Below are 20,281 nucleotides of genomic sequence, written 5' to 3'. Positions count from 1 at the left end.
ACCTACTGTACATGGGATTTTGAGTTGACTTTGGGAGCCTTTGCTTAAAAACAATAGTCACTGCATCTTTTCCCAAAGTTGACAAAGTAGATGCAGCATAACACTTAGGGTTAAATTAGTTCCTAAATATCACTAATTAAGACGTGGGTGCCTTAGATAGCAAATGAAGCAGTGTGGGCATATTTAAAATGTAATCGGCATTGTTTTGTCTCCCTCATTAGATTGTAAAATAATTCAGGAAAAGAACTACGTACAGGCAACATGTGCTTTTTTAATAGACCTGCCATATCAAAGAGGGTTCCCATTACTTAGGAATAAATAATATGCCTCCATTAAGCTCCATTTTGCAAAGGGCATGTTTTTTTCTTCGTGAACAGCAGTTCAGAAATCAATTGGGGAAGTCTGGTGTTTTCAACAAACATTACAGACATGTTTCTGTTAAAGCTACAATCTGGGATTCAAACAATAACAAAACCGTCAACCCCGCTACTTGTTTTGGTAAACAGATGCGGGTTGGGGATGGAGAAATATAACCACTCTCAAATTTAAAGACGGTGCTATAGATGCAAGGACAGACCATGAAATCTAAATTATAGTTTTAACCATGTTTCTAAGCTAGACAGTGTTTGTTCACATCTACATTGTTTTATAGAATGGAGTAAAATAAGCTTCTAATAGGGGTTCTGATAGAATAGTTGAACTAAGCTCATGAGGCATTTAAAAGTTGTATTCTTCAAGAATCAGTAGCTGAAATTCTAAAATGTTTACCCAATTTCAGTTTGACATTTAAAACCTTCAAAACCAATGAAATATATTTTCATTTATATTTTCAGGGGTTTGAAACTGGTATACATAACTGAAAGTAAAGACGCAAAAGCTAAACTTGTAAATGTAATGTGTGCACTGGAAGTCGAGAAGCAAGTTCAGGGAATGAAGAATTTAATAAATAAACAAAACATAATATGAAACACGAACAACGCACAGACATGAAACAGAAACATCTGGAGAAGGAACCAAAGGGAGTGACATATAGGGAAGGTAATCAGGCAGGTGATGGAGTTCAGGTGAGTCTGATGAGGCGCTGGTGCGCGTAACGATGGTGACAGGTGTGTGTAATAATGAGCAGCCTGGTGACCTAGAGCGCCAGAGAGGGAGTGTACGTGACACTTAAGGATAGGAAGAATAGAGCTACCATGTATCACACTTGTATTTAATGAGAATGACCGACCTATAACTCATATTTATTTCTATATCGTATCAGACTCGCTTTTGATAAGAATGAGAGATCTATAACTCATATTTCTATCTGAATTATGTCAGGTTGCGCAAAACATAATTCAGCTTTAATTGAAAAGTACAAAAATGGATGTACCAATTGAAGTAAAAGAAAAGAGGGACTTTATTGGGGTTACAGAGGAACAAAATAAATCCCCCGAAAATCTTTATTTAGTTTGGACAGCATTCACTGTGAAGAAAAATGTGCTTTGGTAGGCAACTGAGGGATGGATCACATGAAACAATACTATAGTGCAGTGCACTCGGAAAAGTATTCCGACCCCTTGACTTGTTCCACATTTTGTTACGTTACAGCCTTATTCTAAAATTGATTAAATTGTTTTCCCCCCTCATCAATCTACACACAATACCCCATTATGACAAAGCAAAAACAGGTTTCTATACATTTTTACTCAGTACTTTGTACCAAAGGTGTGACACTATATAGCTTGGCACACCTGTATTTGGGGAGTTTCTCCCATTCTTCTCTGCAGATCCTCTCAAGCTCTGCCAGGTTGGATGGAGAGCGTTAATGCACAGCTATTTCCAGGTGTCTCCAGAGATGATCGATCAGGTTGAAGTCTGGGCTCTGGCTGGGCCACTCAAGGACATTCAGAGACTTGTCCCGAAGCCACTCCTGCATTGTCTTGGCTGTGTGCTTAGGGTTGTTGTGCTGCTGGAAGGTGAACATTCGCCCCAGTCCGAAGTCCTGAATAATATGGAGCAGGTTTTCATCAAGGATCTCTCTGTACTTTGCTCCATTCATCTTTCCCTCGATCCTGACTAGTCTCCCATTCCCTGCCGCTGAAAAACATCCTCACAGCATGATGCTGCCACCACCATGCTTCCGGGTAGGGATGGTGCCAGGTTTCCTCCAGACATGATGCTTGGAATTCAATCTTGATTTCGTCAAAACCAGAGAAGCTTGTTTCTCATGGTCTGAGAATCCTTTAGGTGCCTTTTGGCTAACTCTAAGTAGGCTGTCATGTGCCTTTTAGTTGCTTCCGTCTAACCACTACCAAAAAGGCCTGATTGGTGGAGTGCTGCAGAGATGGTTGTCCTTCTGGAAGATTCTCCCATCTCCACAGAGAAATTCTGAAACTCTGTCAATGACCATCGGGTTCTTGGTCACCTCCCTGACCAAGGCCCTTATCCCTCGATTGCTCAGTTTTGTCCAGGCGGCCAGCTCTAGGAAGAGTCTTGGTGGTTCCAATCTTCTTCCATTAAAGAATGATGGAGGTTACTGTGTTCTTGGGGACCTTCAATGCTGCAGAATTTTTTTGGTACCCTTCTCCAGATCTGTGCCTTGACACAATCCTATCTTGGAGCTCTACGGACAATTCCTATGACCTCATGGCTTGGTTTTTGCTCTGACATAAACTGTCAACGGTGGGACCTTTATATAGACAGGTGTGTGCCTTTCCCAAATAGAGTCCAATCAATTTAAATCAAATCAAGTTGTAGAAACACGGATGATCAATAGATACAGGATGCACCTGATCTCAATTTCGAGTCTCATAGCAAAGGGCTTGAATACTTATGTAAATAAGGTATTTCTGTTTTTATTTTTTATGGGGCATTGTGTGCAGATTGATGAGTTTTTAGAATTAGGCTTAAAAATGTTTAAAAAAAAATAAATGTAAAAAGTGAATTGGTCTGAATACTTTTTCGAATGCACTGTGTACTACTATGGTATAAATAATATAGTATTTACTATAGTGTTTTTGCTGACTTTACTGTAGTTTTCTATAGTATTTCCAGTTAACTATAGTATAAATACTGTAGTAAAAGAAAACTGTAGTATATACTACAGTAATTAATGTCATGTTTTTGCAGATTGTAGTATACTGTAGTATTTACTGTAGTGTTTTTGTTTTATCTTTAACATACTGTAGAAGTAGAGGCTTTCCCTTTAGAAAACCTACTGGAGAAATAATAAAAACACATTTTTGATAACATGTAACTTGTAAGTAAGACTGGACTCTGAACAGCACTTCTGCTCTTTTCTACAACCTGCCTGGAACACAATACTTGGTGTGTAGGTTTCTTACTCATGGGTGGCACAAATTGCGATATGGGGGACGGGAATGGGCAGGGTATATACAAACTAAATAATGTAGTATTTACTATAGTGTTTTTTTGTATGCAGATAATACTGTAGTATTTAATAAAGTATTCTACACTATTCTATAGTAAGTACTACAAATAAATCGAGAGATACTACAGTGTGTACTAAACTATATATATATTTTTTATGTGGGGAACATCACCAATGTAAACAGGAGAGGATATAACTCAGTTCAAATAAAAATGGACCACAGAGTAAATAAACACACGTTCAGGAGGGTTTCTTGTACGACCATCATAACAATACACAATGATATACTGTACTGACATCTATGAGCATCTCTCACTTGCACAACATTCAAAAAGATCTGCTGGATAGACAAAACTTGCATTTACTGTATTAAATATTTTTTACATTGATGTCAGATGATATGAAGATTTGTGTGTTCACAAATTTGTCAGACCGATTTGAGATTTTCTCTCACATCAAAGGGGGAACGTCTGGGTCGTCCACAAAGTTATCATAAAAGATGGTCTGCTCTCCAGTCCTGTTCTCTCGTGGGACAATGTTGGCCAAGTCGACCCCTGAGTGTTTACTGGGATCCACCTCCAACCTCTGCCGGTTGTTACCTTTCCTATAATGGGAACAAATACCAAGTTAACCAAGTCATATGGAAAAGATTTATACAAATTGTATGCCACTTATATGATTATGGCTGGCTTCCTTAAAATTTCCTTCCTTCCAAATGAGTACATCAAATACTTTCATTATACTGCTGCTCTTGACTGGTACCAGGGAACCAAATGTAATAATCAGGGAAACTGCTAAATAATGCATGTGTGTTATTTATAAAGTATGCACAGTTTATAATACTACACATAATGCATATTACAAACACAAAGAGTACATTACACACACAGAAATACTCCACGGCAGGACACACATCACTTTATGGACAGCAGATAGCCTCAAGTTATTTGTATTTATTAAGGATCTCCATGGGGTCCACCAACATTAAGGCAGTTATATAAAATTACAAATATTACATTTCATAACACATTTCACAACACACTAAGTTGTGTTTTCCCTGAGGCCACTACCCTACATCTACAATTCAAAATCCATGTGTACATGTGTGTAGAGTGTGTGTGTTAGCATGTGCATTTGTATGTGTCTGTGCCTTTGTGTGTGTCTCTTCACAGTCCCTGCTGTTCCATAAGTTGTTTTTTAATTATTATTATTTTTGTATCTTTTTTGTTTTGTTGCATCAGTTACCTGATGTGGAATATAGTTCCATGTAGTCATGGCTCTATGTAGTACTATGCGCCTCCCATAGTCTGTTCTGGACTTGGGGACTGTGAAGAGACCTCTGATGGCATGTCTAATGGGGTGCATATGCATGGGTGCTAGTAGTTTAAAAACAGACAGCTCGGTGCATTCAGCATGTCACTACTTCTTACAAAAACAAGTGGTGATGAATTCAATCTCTCCTCTACTTTGAGCCATGAGAGATTGACATGCATACATTTAAGGGCCACACCTACTGCCCTGCAATGTTCTGAGCAAATTGTTATTTTTCTTGATCCTTCTTTGTGGCACCTGACCAAATGACTGGACAGTAGTCCAAGTGCGACAAAACTAGGGCCTGTAAGACCTGCCTTGTTGATAATGTTGCTAAGAAGGCATAGGACGGCTTTATTATGGACAGACTTTTCCCCATCTTAGCTACTACTGCATCAACATGTTTTGACCATGACAGTTTTACAATCCAGGGTTACTCCAGCAGTTTAGTCACCACAACCTGCTCTATTTCCACATTATTCATTACAATATTTGGTTGAGGTTCAGGGTTTAGTGAATGATTTGTCCCAAAAACAATGCATTTAGTTTTTAAAATATTTAGTACTAAATTATTCCATGCCACCCATTCTGGAACTAACTGCAGCTCTTTGTTAAGTGTTGCAGTAATTTCACTCACTGTAGTAGCTGACATGTATAGTGTTGAGTCATCCTCATACATAGACACACTGGCTTTACACAAAGCTAGTGCCATGACATTAATAAAGATTACTTTTTTCAAAGGGCCTAGACAGCTGCTCTGGGGAATTCCTGATTCTACCTGGAATTTGTTGGAGAGGCTTCCATTAAAGTACACCCTCTGTGTTCTGTTAGACAGGTAACTCTTGTCATGATGTGCCCCGGGGGAGGAGCATATCCACAGTTTTATGGTTTTATGACGGGTCATACATACCTGGTAGAAACTTCCATGCAGTTTTGAGGGAGAGAGTCTACCAGAACAAAGAGCTTCTCTTAGTTCAAAACTCCTAATCCCATTTTGGGAGAACTAAACAATATTTCAACTTTTGAGAATGTGTGAATGGTCCATGGACACTTAAGTGACAGTCATGTTGAGTGTGTTTCATTTGGTGATTTCATGAAAGACAGGAATAACACATAACTGTATCTCTTCAAGTGTACATTTCCCAGCTGTCAGGTTTACATGTAAATATTGTGAAACGTACGTGATTAAATATGAAACTGCTTGTGAAAAGATGCCATGTGATGTTAACCTTCTAAATGAGAGTATGGATTTTCAAATAAAGATGACCTAGTCAGTGGCCACGCCCATGTGAGCATAGACATTACGTTGGGGTCATGTAACCCCCTTTTTTTACTCCAGAGTATAAAACCACCCGTTACGAAATGTACATTTCATGCCAAAGAGACTCATGGTAAGCAAGACATCTCGAATGGTTAAGAAGTCAGAGAATGACGGGACAGGAGTCCCCACATTGGAATGGCAACAATTCTATAGGCCACGGGGACCATACAGCTGTAGTTTTGGCTACATGGCTGGAAATGGTTAAACTCTGAGACTAATCGATCACTACAGAATAAGAGCAAATTCTAGACGACACAAATTACTAGTCTGTAGCTAGAAATGACGTAAACTTAGAACAAGAATACCAACAACTGCCGAAGCATCTATTCTATTAGAACATTTCCGAATGGTACTCTGAAGTACAACCACGAAAGACATTGTGACTTCTGGGAAAGTTAACCAGAGACTAATGAAATCTACAGGAAGATCGAGGATTCCAACAGAGAAGACAACAACGACAAACGGGCGTAAATATATAAATTGCAATTATTCTCGAATGAGCGGTCATTCATGTGCAAAGGATTAGCAATTCAATGAATATAATTATAGACTATGTGTAGTGAATCCATTTAGTCTTTCCCGCTCTTTCTCAGTCCCCACCCCTTTTCTTTGTCTACCAAACCGTCATATCGGCTTAGACCACTAGGGACTTTTCTATCATTGTTAGTAACCAACATCTACTGTTTGTTTTATGCATGTCTGTGATTATTTAGTTAGTTAGGAAATAAATAATTAAGCCAATTTGTATATTGTTGATTCATTATGGAAACTAGGGTTCGTGCAGATAACCAATAATTTTATGGCGTTTGGAATGAGACTAATGAGGTAACACATTAAGAATTTGTTAATAGATCAGATATTAAAATATCTGAAGAGTTATATTTGGAAAATTATAACTTTGTAATCTCAACATTTTCCGTGGTGCCCCGACTTCTTAGTTAATTCATGTTTACATCATTATTTTAATCACGTAATAATAATAATTAAACCTAGAGAAATTATTTTATATAAATAAGTCTTCACATTTAACGATAGTCCAGACACAACACTCTTTATCCACACTATAGCAGGTGTGTAAAGCCATAGCACATATACGTTTTTCCAGAAGCAGACTATGCTCAATGATGTCAAAGGCCGCACTGAAGTTTAACCTCTAGTGAAACCCCATCCCGTGAACGGGACCGTTGTCATCATCTGACACTAATTAGCATAACGCAACGGACATAAATATTACTAGAAAATATTCCTATTCATGAAAATCACAAGTGAAATATATTGAGACACAGCTTAGCCTTTTGTTAATCACCCTGTCATCTCAGATTTTCAAAATATGCTTTACTGCCAAAGCTAGACAAGCATTTGTGTAAGTTTATCGACATTTGCTATCTAAACTGAGAGTCTCCTCATTGAAAACATCTGAAGTTCTTCAAAGGTAAATGATTTTATTTGAATGCTTTTCTTGTTTTTGTGAAAATGTTGCATGCTGAATGCTAAGGTTAAATGCTATGCTAGGCTATCAATACTCTTACACAAATGCTTGTTTAGCTATGGTTCAAAAGCATATTTTGAAAATCTGAGATGACAGTGTTGTTAACAAAAGGCTAAGCTTGAGAGCTAATATATTTATTTCATTTCATTTGCGATTTTCATGAATAGTTAACGTTGCGTTATGCTAATGAGCCTGCGGCGATAATTACACTCCTGGCTACAGTTTTTTTCCGTAGCCAAACGTGATGAACAAAACGGAGCGATTTGTCCTACACAAATAATCTTTTTGGAAAAACTGAACATTTGCTATCTAACTGAGAGTCTCCTCATTGAAAACATCTGAAGTTCTTCAAAGGTAAATGATTTTATTTGAATGCTTTTCTTGTTTTTGTGAAAATGTTGCATGCTGAATGCTAGGCTTAATGCTATGCTAGGCTATCAATACTCTTACACAAATGCTTGTTTAAGCTATGGTTCAAAAGCATATTTTGAAAATCTGAGATGACAGTGTTGTTAACAAAAGGCTAAGCTTGAGAGCAAATATATTTATTTCATTTCATTTGCGATTTTCATGAATAGTTAACGTTGCGTTATGGTAATGAGCTTGAGGCTATAAATAGGATCCCGGATACGGGATTGCTCGTCGCAACAGGTTAATAATTAAAAAATGGATGTTATAAATATATCACTAGTCACTTTAAACAATGCCACTTTAAATAATGTTTACATGCCCTACATTACTCATCTCATATGTACAGTGGGGCAAAAAAGTATTTAGTTAGCCACCAATTGTGCAAGTTCTCCCACTTAAAAAGATGAGAGGCATGTAATTTTCATCATAGGTTTGATGAGGGGCGGCCCGTCACACTTCAACTATGACAGACAAAATGAGAAAAAAAATCCAGAAAATCACATTGTAGGATTTTTTATGAATTTCTTTGCTAATTATGGTGGAAAATAAGTATTTGGTCACCTACAAACAAGCAAGATTTCTGGCTCTCACAGACCTGTAGCTTCTTCTTTAAGAGGCTCCTCTGTCCTCCACTCGTTACCTGTATTAATGGCATCTGTTTGAACTTGTTATCAGTATAAAAGACACCTGTCCACAACCTCAAACAGTCACACTCCAAACTACACTATGGCCAAGACCAAAGAGCTGTCAAAGGACACCAGTAACAAAATTGTAGACCTGCACCAGGCTGGGAAGACTGCAATAGGTAAGCAGCTTGGTTTGAAGAAATCAACTGTGGGAGCAATTATTAGGTAATGGAAGACATACAAGACTACTGATAATCTCCCTCGATCTGGGGCTCCACGCAAGATCTCACCCCGTGGGGTCAAAATGATCACAAGAACGGTGAGCAAAAATCCCAGAACCACACGGGGGGACCTAGTGAATGACCTGCAGAGAGCTGGGACCAAAGTAACAAAGCCCACCATCAGTAACACACTACGCCGCCAGGGACTCGAATCCTGCAGTGGCAGACTTGTCCCCCTTCTGAAGCCAGTACATGTCCAGGTCCGTCTGAAGTTTGCTAGAGAGCATTTGGATGATCCAGAAGAAGATTGGGAGAATGTCATATGGTCAGATGAAACCAAAATATAACTTTTTGGTAAAAACTCAACTCGTCGTGTTTGGAGGACAAAGAATGCTGAGTTGCATCCAAAGAACACCATACCTACTGTGAAGCATGGGGGTGGAAACATCATGCTTTGGGGCTGTTTGTCTGCAAAGGGACCAGGACGACTGATCCGTGTAAAGGAAAGAATGAATGGGACCATGTATCATGAGATTTTGAGTGAAAACCTCCTTCCATCAGCAAGGGCATTGAAGATGAAACGTGGCTGGGTCTTTCAGCATGACAATGATCCCAAACACACCGCCCGGGCAACGAAGGAGTGGCTTCGTAAGAAGCATTTCAAGGTTCTGGAGTGGCCTAGCCAGTCTCCAGATCTCAACCCCATAGAAAATCTTTGGAGGGAGTTGAAAGTCCGTGTTGCCCAGCAACAGCCCCAAAACATCACTGCTCTAGAGGAGATCTGCATGCAGGAATGGGCCAAAATACCAGCAACAGTGTTTGAAAACCTTGTGAAGACTTACAGAAAACGTTTGACCTCTGTCATTGCCAACAAAGGGTATATAACAAAGTATTGAGATAAACTTTTGTTATTGACCAAATACTTATTTTCCACCATCATTTGCAAATAAATTCATAAAAAATCCTACAATGTGATTTTCTGGATTTTTTCCTCATTTTGTCTGTCATAGTTGAAGTGTACCTGTGATGAAAATTACAGGCCTCTCTCATCTTTTTAAGTGGGAGAACTTGCACAATTGGTGGCTGACTAAATACTTTTTTGCCCCACTGTATATACTGTACTCTATATCATCTACTGCATCTTGCCTATGCCGCACAGCAATCGCTCATCCATATATTTATATGTACATATTCTTATTCCTCTACACTTGTGTGTATTAGGTGGTTGTTGTGAAATTGTTAGATTACTTGTTAGATATAACTGCACGGTCGGAACTAGAAGCACAAGCATATCGCTACACTCGCATTAACATCTGCTAACCATGTGTATGTGACCAATAACATTTGATCTGATTCACTGTGGTGCATGTACTTTCTTCTAAAACCAGCAGTAGAAATCTTTTAGCCTGGAATCCAACATCTGCCCTCATCCTCTCCCTATTTACACTTAATATTCATTTACCCCCCGCCCCCCATATATCAAATTAAATGCCAAGGCGGGCAGCATTTTGATTGGCCAGCTCAATACCGTGATAACAATCCAGACAGGACTTGACCTTTTCCCCCTTTGACAAAATTAAGCTGCTTTAAAGAAAGCCCCACCACATTCACTTACAACACATAATTGACCAATGTAGCAAGGGGGTGGCAGTTAGGGTGGCCAATGCCAGTGGGACGCAGAGGAATGAAGGGGGACAGATTTACCAGGAAGAGCGAGGCAATTATAATTTAATCTCGCTGTGCAGCCGATGACATAAACGCCCCGGTGCTACAGTGGAGGGGCCCCGTCACCACTTCATTACACCTTGCATTTCACAACTCAATTAATTGGCAGGAGAATGAAGCCAGTGGATAACAAAACCGGACCATGAGTTTCTAATTGCCTCTGCGCTCTCTGATATGAATGGCTGGTTTGTGGGTGCAGAAAAAGCACCAGGGTCACAATGTCGCTTAGGGTGAAGAAGGAATATGTGGCTTGAATGAGGACTTCGGAAGGTATCAATCTCTGCTTCGGTGACTGGCCGGCAAAATTGCATTGTCATCCAAATGGGGCTTGGTAATAGCATCACAAAGTTCTGGTTAGCCTCAGTAGCTGCCAGGAATCTATACCGAATTGGATTTGAAGTCGATGTGGTTGCATGTGGGCCTGTTTGCGTGCTCTCAATCTCTTAAAATAATCGAATCAAATTACATCTAGATAAAATAAGCCGAGAACAGAGAAGATCAAATGGAGTTACACCTTCATCAAAAAGGTGGTTGCGGTGCTCTTCCTCACTTTTAGTTTTCCTTAACTGACAGTTTACTTATTGGAAGAGTGTGAGCTAATCCGTGGTAAATTAATTATGAGGGATCAAGGCAAGATTAATGACACCTGTGAGCCTGGTCTAAATTTAGCCAACACTTGTCTTCGTAACGCACAGGTAAACCCAGATGTCAGCCCTTTCCTGTGGGAGACGGATGGCGCCATTAGTTGAGAGTGGTCTAATAATGCACTCCTAGTTAGGGAGAGTTCAAAATGGCTTCCTGTAATGGGCTGTGTAATAGGTAAACGCCGACACTCATATAATGAGCAAGTCTGAAGAATCGTCAACAGTGGAATACGGCCACTGCTGTTTACCCTTATAATCAGAATGAGGAAGTATTGTAATGTTATGATGTCCGCTGACTAAGACTAATGGTTTGAGAAACGCACGCTATTGGCAAAGAAATTAGATTCAACTTTCAACTGCTTGGGTCGTGATGTATGGGGTTAGGAGTTAGAGGAAAAGTAAACACTGTGAAAGAAACCAATCAAATGCACAGCACTTCAAGGTACAACAAATGATGAAAATGTATGCACTCACTACTGTAGTCGCTCTGGATAAGAGACTAAAATTTAAAATGTAAGCTCTGGGGTCACGTTTCAATAAATGACCTCTATATTTCTTTACCTCTAGAATTCTAAATGGCCAACTGATCAAAATGGTATCTTCTTACAAGTACCTAAGCATCTGGTTAGATGAAATGCTCAATTTTAAACAGCACTGTGAAAATTTGACTAAGAAACTGAAGTTGAAATTTGACTTCTATTTTTAGGAACAAATCTTATATTTCTATGTCAGTTAGGATATTGTGCAAGGGGCATTTTGATCCGTATTGGATTGTGGTAACATTTTAATTACATGCGATCCTCCGCCAGTAACCTTAAGGTGCTGGATGCTGTGTATCACAGAGCACTTAGGTTCATAACTAATGCAAGACCACTCACCCATCACTGTGCACTATACAACATGGTGAAGTGGCCCTCCTTTCATACTAGAAGACTTAAAGGGTAGGTAGCATAAACGTAACCACATGTAACATATGAATTTGCATAAGAATCCACATCAAAAGCCACAATGCAAAGTTACATCTTACTTTTACATTTTTCTAGTTATTACATAAAACTGATCAGAATTCTGAAGAATGCCAAAGTCATGCCGGAAAAACATTTGTGGGGTGTGATGTAATATGGAGGACCTAGCAAGCCAGCCTATTCCCTATAATGTAAACTCCAACAGAAATAACCTAAAATGTATAACTTGAACTCATGACTACTGGTTTCAATACAATATTCAGCCAACTTACAAGCAAATAATTTATGAATGTATTGTTACAAATCAGCTTGCAAGGTTGCTAGCCAACTAGCCTGCTAACGTTAGCTTCAGTCCTTGCTTGCAACACTCACTGCTGAGGAAAACGCTACCTGCCTGAATGCATAGTGCCAACTGTAAAGTCTGGTGGAGGAGGAATAATGGTCTGAGGCTGTTTTTCATGGTTCGGGCTAGGCCCCTTAGTTCAAGTGAAGAGAAATCTTAACGCTACAGCATACAATGACATTCTACAAGATTCTGTGCTTCCAACTTCGTGGCAACAGTTTGGGGAAGGACCTTTCCTGTTTCAAAATGATAATGCCCCGTGCTAAAAAGTGAAGCATGTAGTGTATAAAGTAGAGAGAGCGGAGACTCACTGATTGACGGCTGAGTTAGCTACCAAAGTCAAAGAAGAGACTTTAGAGGGAGAGGCCAATTCACTGGCAGAGGGAGTCAGATAATCCAATACCAATATAGTGAGGTAAATCCACATTGAATTTACCAGGTTTATCTCCATCACTGCTGACACTTGTGATGTACCAGCAGGTCGTTAGGAAATAAAGGTTGTAGGCATGACATTCACGCTCGACACATCACCTGATTTCAGTCGGAGTGTCATTCTCAATCCTGCCTTCCACTTGTTATTCTAAGCCATCAAAGTCTTCTGGGCTGGAATAAGCACTGCATACAGTAGACATGCGCACAATCCAATACTCGAAACCACACACTTCAAACGGAAAAAAACGGTCCCACTTCAAAGCTAGAGTCTTGTTTTTGGGCCACAAATGAGTCGTAACCCTGTCCTTGTGGGTATTACTGCACTAGCGACAAACGACCGAAAACTACGGCAACATTCACTCACTCGTACGACTACCACTAACAAACACACAAAGCTTTTTGCACTAATTTATATGGTTTCTCATTTGTGGATGTACATAGTAGCTCACCAGTGCCCACACGTGGTTTGGAATGTAATTACATGCTAGCATGGCTACTAGCGAATTTTAGTCGGTTGGAACTAGCTAGGTAGCATTTTCGTTGAGAAATAGTGCATTGTGGATAGGACTCTGGTGGTCATAAAATTGGGGCAGCTGGTTATTGGTTATTGTCATGCAAAAGACTGCCGGTCTCACAGTAACTGAACGTTAATTAACATAAACACATTTAGCATCTCCAGGCCTCCATGCATACAAGCAACATATAAAGAAAATGTATTTCAGAAGAACAGAATATGAATTGACCTACTGTACGTTACCTGGCGATGCTCCATGCCATATGCTGTAAGTTTGTTCATTTAACAGACACAATATGATCATAAGTCCTGTGCCATTATTTTATATTATATGATTTTATAGTAAGAAGAATATAATTAAACTTGGCTAAATCAAATAGAAAGCATATTTTTCCCATTCCGGAGCAAGTGCGCATATGAAGTGGCTATGCTGAGCGTAAAAGTGATCATTTGAAACAGGTACTATAGTTATTTGGCAACTTTAGTTGTGAATGATACAAACCTTAGAAATCAAATACAGTATGGGCTGCATGATGCGACTATAGGCTATTGATTTGAAAAGGTTGCGAAAAAAGCTTGCGCCTTGCCTCAGGCTGCACACTCTGTTCACCCTTCAAATGATCATATTTTCACCCATCAGACTATTCTCAATTTAATCTCGTCTGTACTAATATGTACAATTTGTTTTGATTTAGAATGGCACATTATCAAAGGGGCAGGGGAAAAAATAATATGCAATCTGTATGCACTCGAATAGGAAGCGAATGGAGGCCTCTTACCCGCCTGTTTGTTTTTCACTAAGTAGGCTACTCCAGTTATTTCACCCCACACATCAACCGCTGTTAAAAGAGCATGCAGCTGCTTGCTGAGCGACAGGTGATATTCCACACAAACTCTGTATGCCACGGGCTCTCCAATCCTATTCCTGAAGCTACCCAGTGCTTCATTTGGTAAACCAAGTCAAATCTATTCAGGAACATTGATAGTAACATGTACATATTTAATAAAACTGTTGAAGGAGAGAGGGTAGGAGATGGAAACGCACGGTGGTGAGATACTGTAGCTAAAGGTAATGTGTCAGCTTATTAATTATGAAAATATAAAATTCCCTATTACTAGGCTATTCAAAATCAAAAACAAATTCACTGTAATTGTAGACTACCTCTGTAAGCCGCCCTGCACAATCAATGAAGCAACAGCATCACCTAGGCCTATACATTCTCTCCCAGACTCATGGATAGAACGTTTGGAACGTAGCATAAGGTAACCCGTCTATCTAGTATGCATAATAATACAGTCCACACTCAAAGGCGATTACTATAAATTGTTTAACTTTGGAGTATACTGTAGGCTATACCAATTATCTTAATTATTCTATATTTTCTTAAAATGTTATTCTGCCATGCATAAAATGTGGTAGGCTATGTATTGTATAATGACACAATCATTATTTTAAATAAATTACTTTTTTTCTGGTCTTGGGCTAATATATACAGTAGGCCTATTCATAAGCTCTAATATGCATGAGTGTTTTAAATTAATCATCACCTTAGAAAACACTGTCCATTTCATTGTGTCAGGCTTTGAAAATACATGTTTTCCACTCAGTTTCAACCTGTTGTTTAACTTCTTTCTTCAAATTGATCAATCACAATGAGGTGAGTTTTAAAAGCACATACTGTTTTGATTAGAATTTTTGATTGCATTTGCATTGATGTCAGAGTGGTTAGAAGGACAATAGAGCCCTGAAAACCAGGCCATTAGCGACCTGACGATCATTATCGAGTTGGGTGATACCAACGCATGTCCAGTGCATAAGAGAATATTACTTGTGAGTCAACGGTCTTGCGGAATTTTACTGCGGTTAGGGCTGTTACGGTGACCATATTACCGACACACCTGTGGTCACGAGTCATGATGGCAGTCAATTAGGGTTCTCCAAGCTCTGATGCTGCTGATGGTCATTAGCAGCCTACCAAACTTGCTAACTGCCTGCTACTCAGCACTTTATTGTCCCTCTAATCACTCTGACATCAAATGTAAATGTAATGGAATATCTAATCAAACACTTCATATGAGCTCATGTTGTGCAATATTTCTATAGGCTATTTGCGTGAGAAAACAAGAGTGATGGCCTCTATTAAAAATAAGAGGTTCCCACCAGATTTCTATAGGCTAGGCCTACTTGATTTATTTATCAACTTTCCTAATATTAAGCACATTGCTTTTCTTTACAACAAGAGTATAGCCTACCTGGCTGGCATGAAAATGAACCACGGGAAAAGCGTCCTCCATTTGCTATTTAGGTGCATAGACGACATGTCTTTTTTCCCCCTGCCCCTGTTGAGACAGGTGCATGATAATGGTGCACTCTAAATCAAAACACATTTCACACATTTATTATTTACTATATGTAAAGGAAAGATTAAATCAAGAATAATCTGATGATCAAACATGATCAACGGCTCAGGCAAGAGACGTAACATTACCGGTCGAAAGTTTTAGAACACCTACTCATTCAAGGGTTTTCCATTATTTTTTACTATGTTCTACTTTGTAGAATAATAGTGAAGACATCAAAACTATGAAATACCACATATGGAATCATGTAGTAACCAAAAAAGTGTTAAACAAATCAAAGTATATTTTCTATTTGAGACTCTTCAAATAGCCACCCTTTGCCTTGATGCCAGCTTTGCACACTCTTGGCATTCTCTCAACCAGCTTCACCTGGAATGCTTTTCCAACAGTCTTGAAGGAGTTCCCACATATGCTGAGCACTTGTTGGCTGCTTTTCCTTCACTTTGCGGTCCGACTCATCCCAAACTATCTCAATTGGGTTTAGGTTGGGTGATTGTGGAGGCCAGGTCATCTGATGCAGCACTGCATCACACTGCTTTTTTGGTCATATACCCCTTACACAGCCTGGAGCTGTGTCCTGTTGAAAAACAAATGACAGTCCCACTAAGCCCAAACCAGATGGGATGGTGTATTGCTGCAGAATGCTGTGGTAGCCATGCTGGTTAAGTGTGCCTTGAATTCTAAATAAATCACAGACAATGTCACCAGCAAAGCACCCCAACACTTCCTCCTCCATTTTTTAAGGTTGGGAAATACACATGCCGAGATCATCCGTTCACCCACACCGTGTCCCACAAAGACACAGATGTTGGAACCAACATTTTTAAATTTGGACTCCAGACCAAAGGACATATTTCCACCGTTCTAATGTCCATTGCTCATGTTTCTTGGCCCAAGCAAGTCTCTTCTTCTTATTGGTGTCCTTTAGTAGTGGTTTCTTTGCAGCAATCGACCATGAAGGTCTGACTCAACAGTTTCCTCTGAACAGTTGATGTTGAGATGTGTCTGTTACTTGAAATCTGTGAAGCATTTATCTGGGCTGCAATTTCTGAGGGTGGTAACTCTAATGAACTTCTCCTCCGCAGCAGAGGTAACTCTGGGTCTTCTTTTCCTGTGGCCGTTCTCATGAGAGCCAGTTTCATCATAGCGCTTGATGGTTTCTGCGACTACACTTGAAGAAACATTCAAAGTTCTTGAAATGCTCCATATTGACTGACCACCAGGTCTTGAAGTAATGATGGACTGTCGTTTCTTTTTGCTTATTTGAGCTGTTCTTGCCATAATATGGACTTGGTATTTTACTAAATAGGCTATCTTCTGTAACCCCCCCTTTTTTAAGTTACTACATGATTCCATATGTGTTATGTCATAGTTTTGATGTCTTCACTGTTATTCTACAATGTAGAAAATAGTACAAATTAAGAAAAACCCTTGAATGAGTAGGTGTTTTAAAACTTTTGACCGGTACTGTATGTGGCAGGGTCTACAGACAATCACGGATTACAAAAGGAAAACCAGCCACTTCGGAAACCGACGTCTTGCTTCCGGACAAGCTAAACACCTTCTTCGCCCGTTTTGAGGATAGCACAGTGCCACTGACGCGCCCCGCTACCAAGGACTGTGGGCTCTCCTTCCCCGTGGCCAATGTGAGTAAGACATTTAAGCATGTTAACACTCGCATGGCTGCCGACCCAGACGTCATCCCTTGCCGCGTCCTGTGAGCATGCACAGACCAGCTGGCTGGAATGTTTACAAATTTACAAACATATTCAATCTCTCACTATCCCAGTCTGCTGTCCCCACTTGCTTCAAGATGTCCACCATTGTTCCTGTACCTAAGAAAGACAAGGTAACTGAACTAAACGACTATCGCCCCGTAGCACTTACTTCTGTCATCATGAAGTGCTTTGAGAGGCTAGATAAGGATCTAGCACCTCCACCTTACCTGACACCCACTTCAATGTGCCTACTGCCCCAATAGATCCACAGACGATGCAATCACCATCGCACTGCCCTATCCTATCTGGACAAGAGGAATAGCTATGTAAGAATGCTGTTCATTGACTACAGCTCAGCATGTAACACCATAGTACCCTCCAAACTCATCATTAAGCTTGGGCCCTGGGTCTTAACCCCGCCCTGTGCAACTGGGTCCTGGACTTCCTGATGGGCCGCCCCCAGGTGGTGATGGTAGGAAACAACACCTACACTTCGCTGATCCTCAACAAAAAGGCCCCACAAGAGTGCGTGCTAAGCCCCCTCATGTACTCCCTGTTCACCCACGACTGCGTAGCCACGCACGCCTTTAACTCAATCATCAATTTTGCAGACGACACAACAGTAGTAGGCATGATTACCAACAATGACGAGACAGCCTACAGGGAGGAGGTGAGGGCCCTGGTGTAGTGGTGCCAGGAAAATAATCTCTCACTCAACGTCAACAAAAGAAAGGAGCTGATTGTGGACTTCAGGAAACAGCAGAGGGAGCACGCCCCTATCCACATCGACGGGACCGCAGTGGAGAAGGTGAAAAGCTTGAAGTTCCTCGGCGTACGCATCACTGACGATCTGAAACGGTCCACCCACTCAGCGCCTCTTCAATCAAAGGGGGCTGAAGAAATTTGCCTTGGCCCCTAAAACCCTCACAAACTTTTACAGATGCACAATTGAGAGTATCCTGTCGGGCTGTTTCACCGCCTGGTATGGCAACTGCACCGGCCATCAGACTGGTCTGCCCAACCCATCACCGCAGGCAAACTACCTGCCCTCCAGGTTACCTACAGCACCCGATGTCACAGGAAGGGCAAAAAGATAATCAAGGACATCAAACACCCGAGCCACTGCCTGTTCACCCCACTATATTCCAGAAGGCAAGGTCAGTAAAGGTGCATCAAAGCTGGGACCGAGAGACTGAAAACCAGCTTCTACTGTATCTCAAGGCCATCAGACTGTTAAATTGCCATGACTAGGCGGCTTCCACCCAGTTACACAACCCTGCACCCTAGAGGCTGTTGTCCTATAAACATAGACTTGGAATCACTGGCTACTTTAATAATGGAACACTAGTCACTTTAATAATGTTTACATACTGCTTTACTCATCTCATATGTATATACTGTATTCTTTTCTACTGTATTTTAGTCAATACCACTCCGACACTGCTCAATCTAATATTTATATATTTCTTAACTCCATTCTTTTACTTTTGTGTGTATTGTTGTGAATTGTTATATACTACTGCACTGTTGGAGCTAGGAACACAAGCATTTAGCTACACCCGCAATAACATCTGGGAAATATGTGTATGTGACCAATAAGATTATATTTGATGTTTGTTGTAATAGGTAACCAGACCGTGACTACAAATAATTGACTAAGTATTTGACCACACTGTGTTGTTACTTTGGTGAGTAAAAACTCATGCTTCCTAACCTTCAAGCACGGGTACATATTTGTGTACAAGGCAGTGCTTGGACTACTCACTACATAACTTTGCTCCCAACTACTGCAACAACATCACAATCCTACAGCCTCCGCTCTCTGTCAGTGCTCTCATTCACAGTTCCTAGGGCAAGGACTACAATGGGGAAATAATCCTTCTCCTACAATGCTCCTGGGTCTTGGAACAAACTTGAATAAATACTTCAAACTGGAGGATAGGGTGTCGCTGTCTGAGTTTAAAGCTGTAATAGAAGAAAATGTCATTGTATTCGTGTGCTATGTGTACACGCTGACTACTTTTTGCTGACATCATTCCAGGTCCCCCTCGAAAAAAGAGGTTTCTAACATCAAGGGTATTTTCTTGGTTAAATAAAGTTGAAATAAAACAATCATAATTAATGTAATTGACTGCAGTGACATGGTTAAACAACTCAAGTGAGTGCTAAATTGAAAGTATGTATTTTTGGGTGGACATTTACTATTTTTCTCTAAATTCATACACAATCAAACTTGTGTTTTGATGGAAACTGCTGTTCATCGCTTTTTAAGGTAACATCCTCACATATCTACCTTTTCCATTGCTGACTATTACCTTTAATGTGAATTAGAATCTTGCCTTGCCCTGCTTAGTGAAACCAAATCTATTGCAACACAATCATGGCCCTCAGTTCCTCTCGCGCTGACTGCCTCCTTTGCTGCCTCTGCCTCCTTTGCTGCCTCAACCTCAGTGTGGGTCAAATGTCAGATATAATCAGGTCCAAATGGGGCAATAACTCAGTGCCAAGCAGCACTCATTCACCTATCACCCTGCAATGTTAGTGCCTAAGTCACTTACACATTCAACAAAATGTTAATTTAAACGCATGGAATTAGCCCGCACTCCCATGGCTTCTGATGGGACCAGCTGAAGGACAAGGACTGGGGAACCAGTTGTAAAATGGAAATGTGGCAGTTAGCCAGTTCAAGAGGCAGCACACCTCAAGGCAAGGTGAGGAAGCTAGTCGTCGACTGCAGATCAGCCAAGGACACTTGACGTTTTTGGTTTCAACCAATTATGTACATAAACCCTGAATTGTTGATGCTATGTATTGGCCATTGTGAGGC

General features: G+C 40.2%; 1 protein-coding gene across 3 annotated transcripts in view; it reads right to left on the bottom strand.

Annotated features, from left to right (window-relative positions):
• Positions 1–922: 922 nt before the first annotated feature.
• Positions 923–20,281, bottom strand: part of dnaaf11 (dynein axonemal assembly factor 11) — a 62,930-nt gene continuing 43,571 nt past the window's right edge. For 2 of the 3 annotated variants that reach the window (XM_029641970.2, XM_029641971.2), the window contains exon 12: positions 923–3,977. In XM_029641970.2, coding sequence (XP_029497830.2) covers positions 3,824–3,977 — 154 coding nt within the window. In that variant the 3' untranslated portion in view covers positions 923–3,823. The remainder of the gene's footprint in view (positions 3,978–20,281) is intronic. The other variant, XM_065013321.1, reaches the window with a different exon arrangement.

This window comes from Oncorhynchus nerka, linkage group LG9b (assembly GCF_034236695.1).
Source record: "Oncorhynchus nerka isolate Pitt River linkage group LG9b, Oner_Uvic_2.0, whole genome shotgun sequence".
Taxonomy (NCBI): domain Eukaryota; kingdom Metazoa; phylum Chordata; class Actinopteri; order Salmoniformes; family Salmonidae; genus Oncorhynchus; species Oncorhynchus nerka.
The sequence above is the reverse complement of the archived record's forward strand: the minus strand, read 5'-3'. Positions and strand labels throughout refer to the sequence as shown.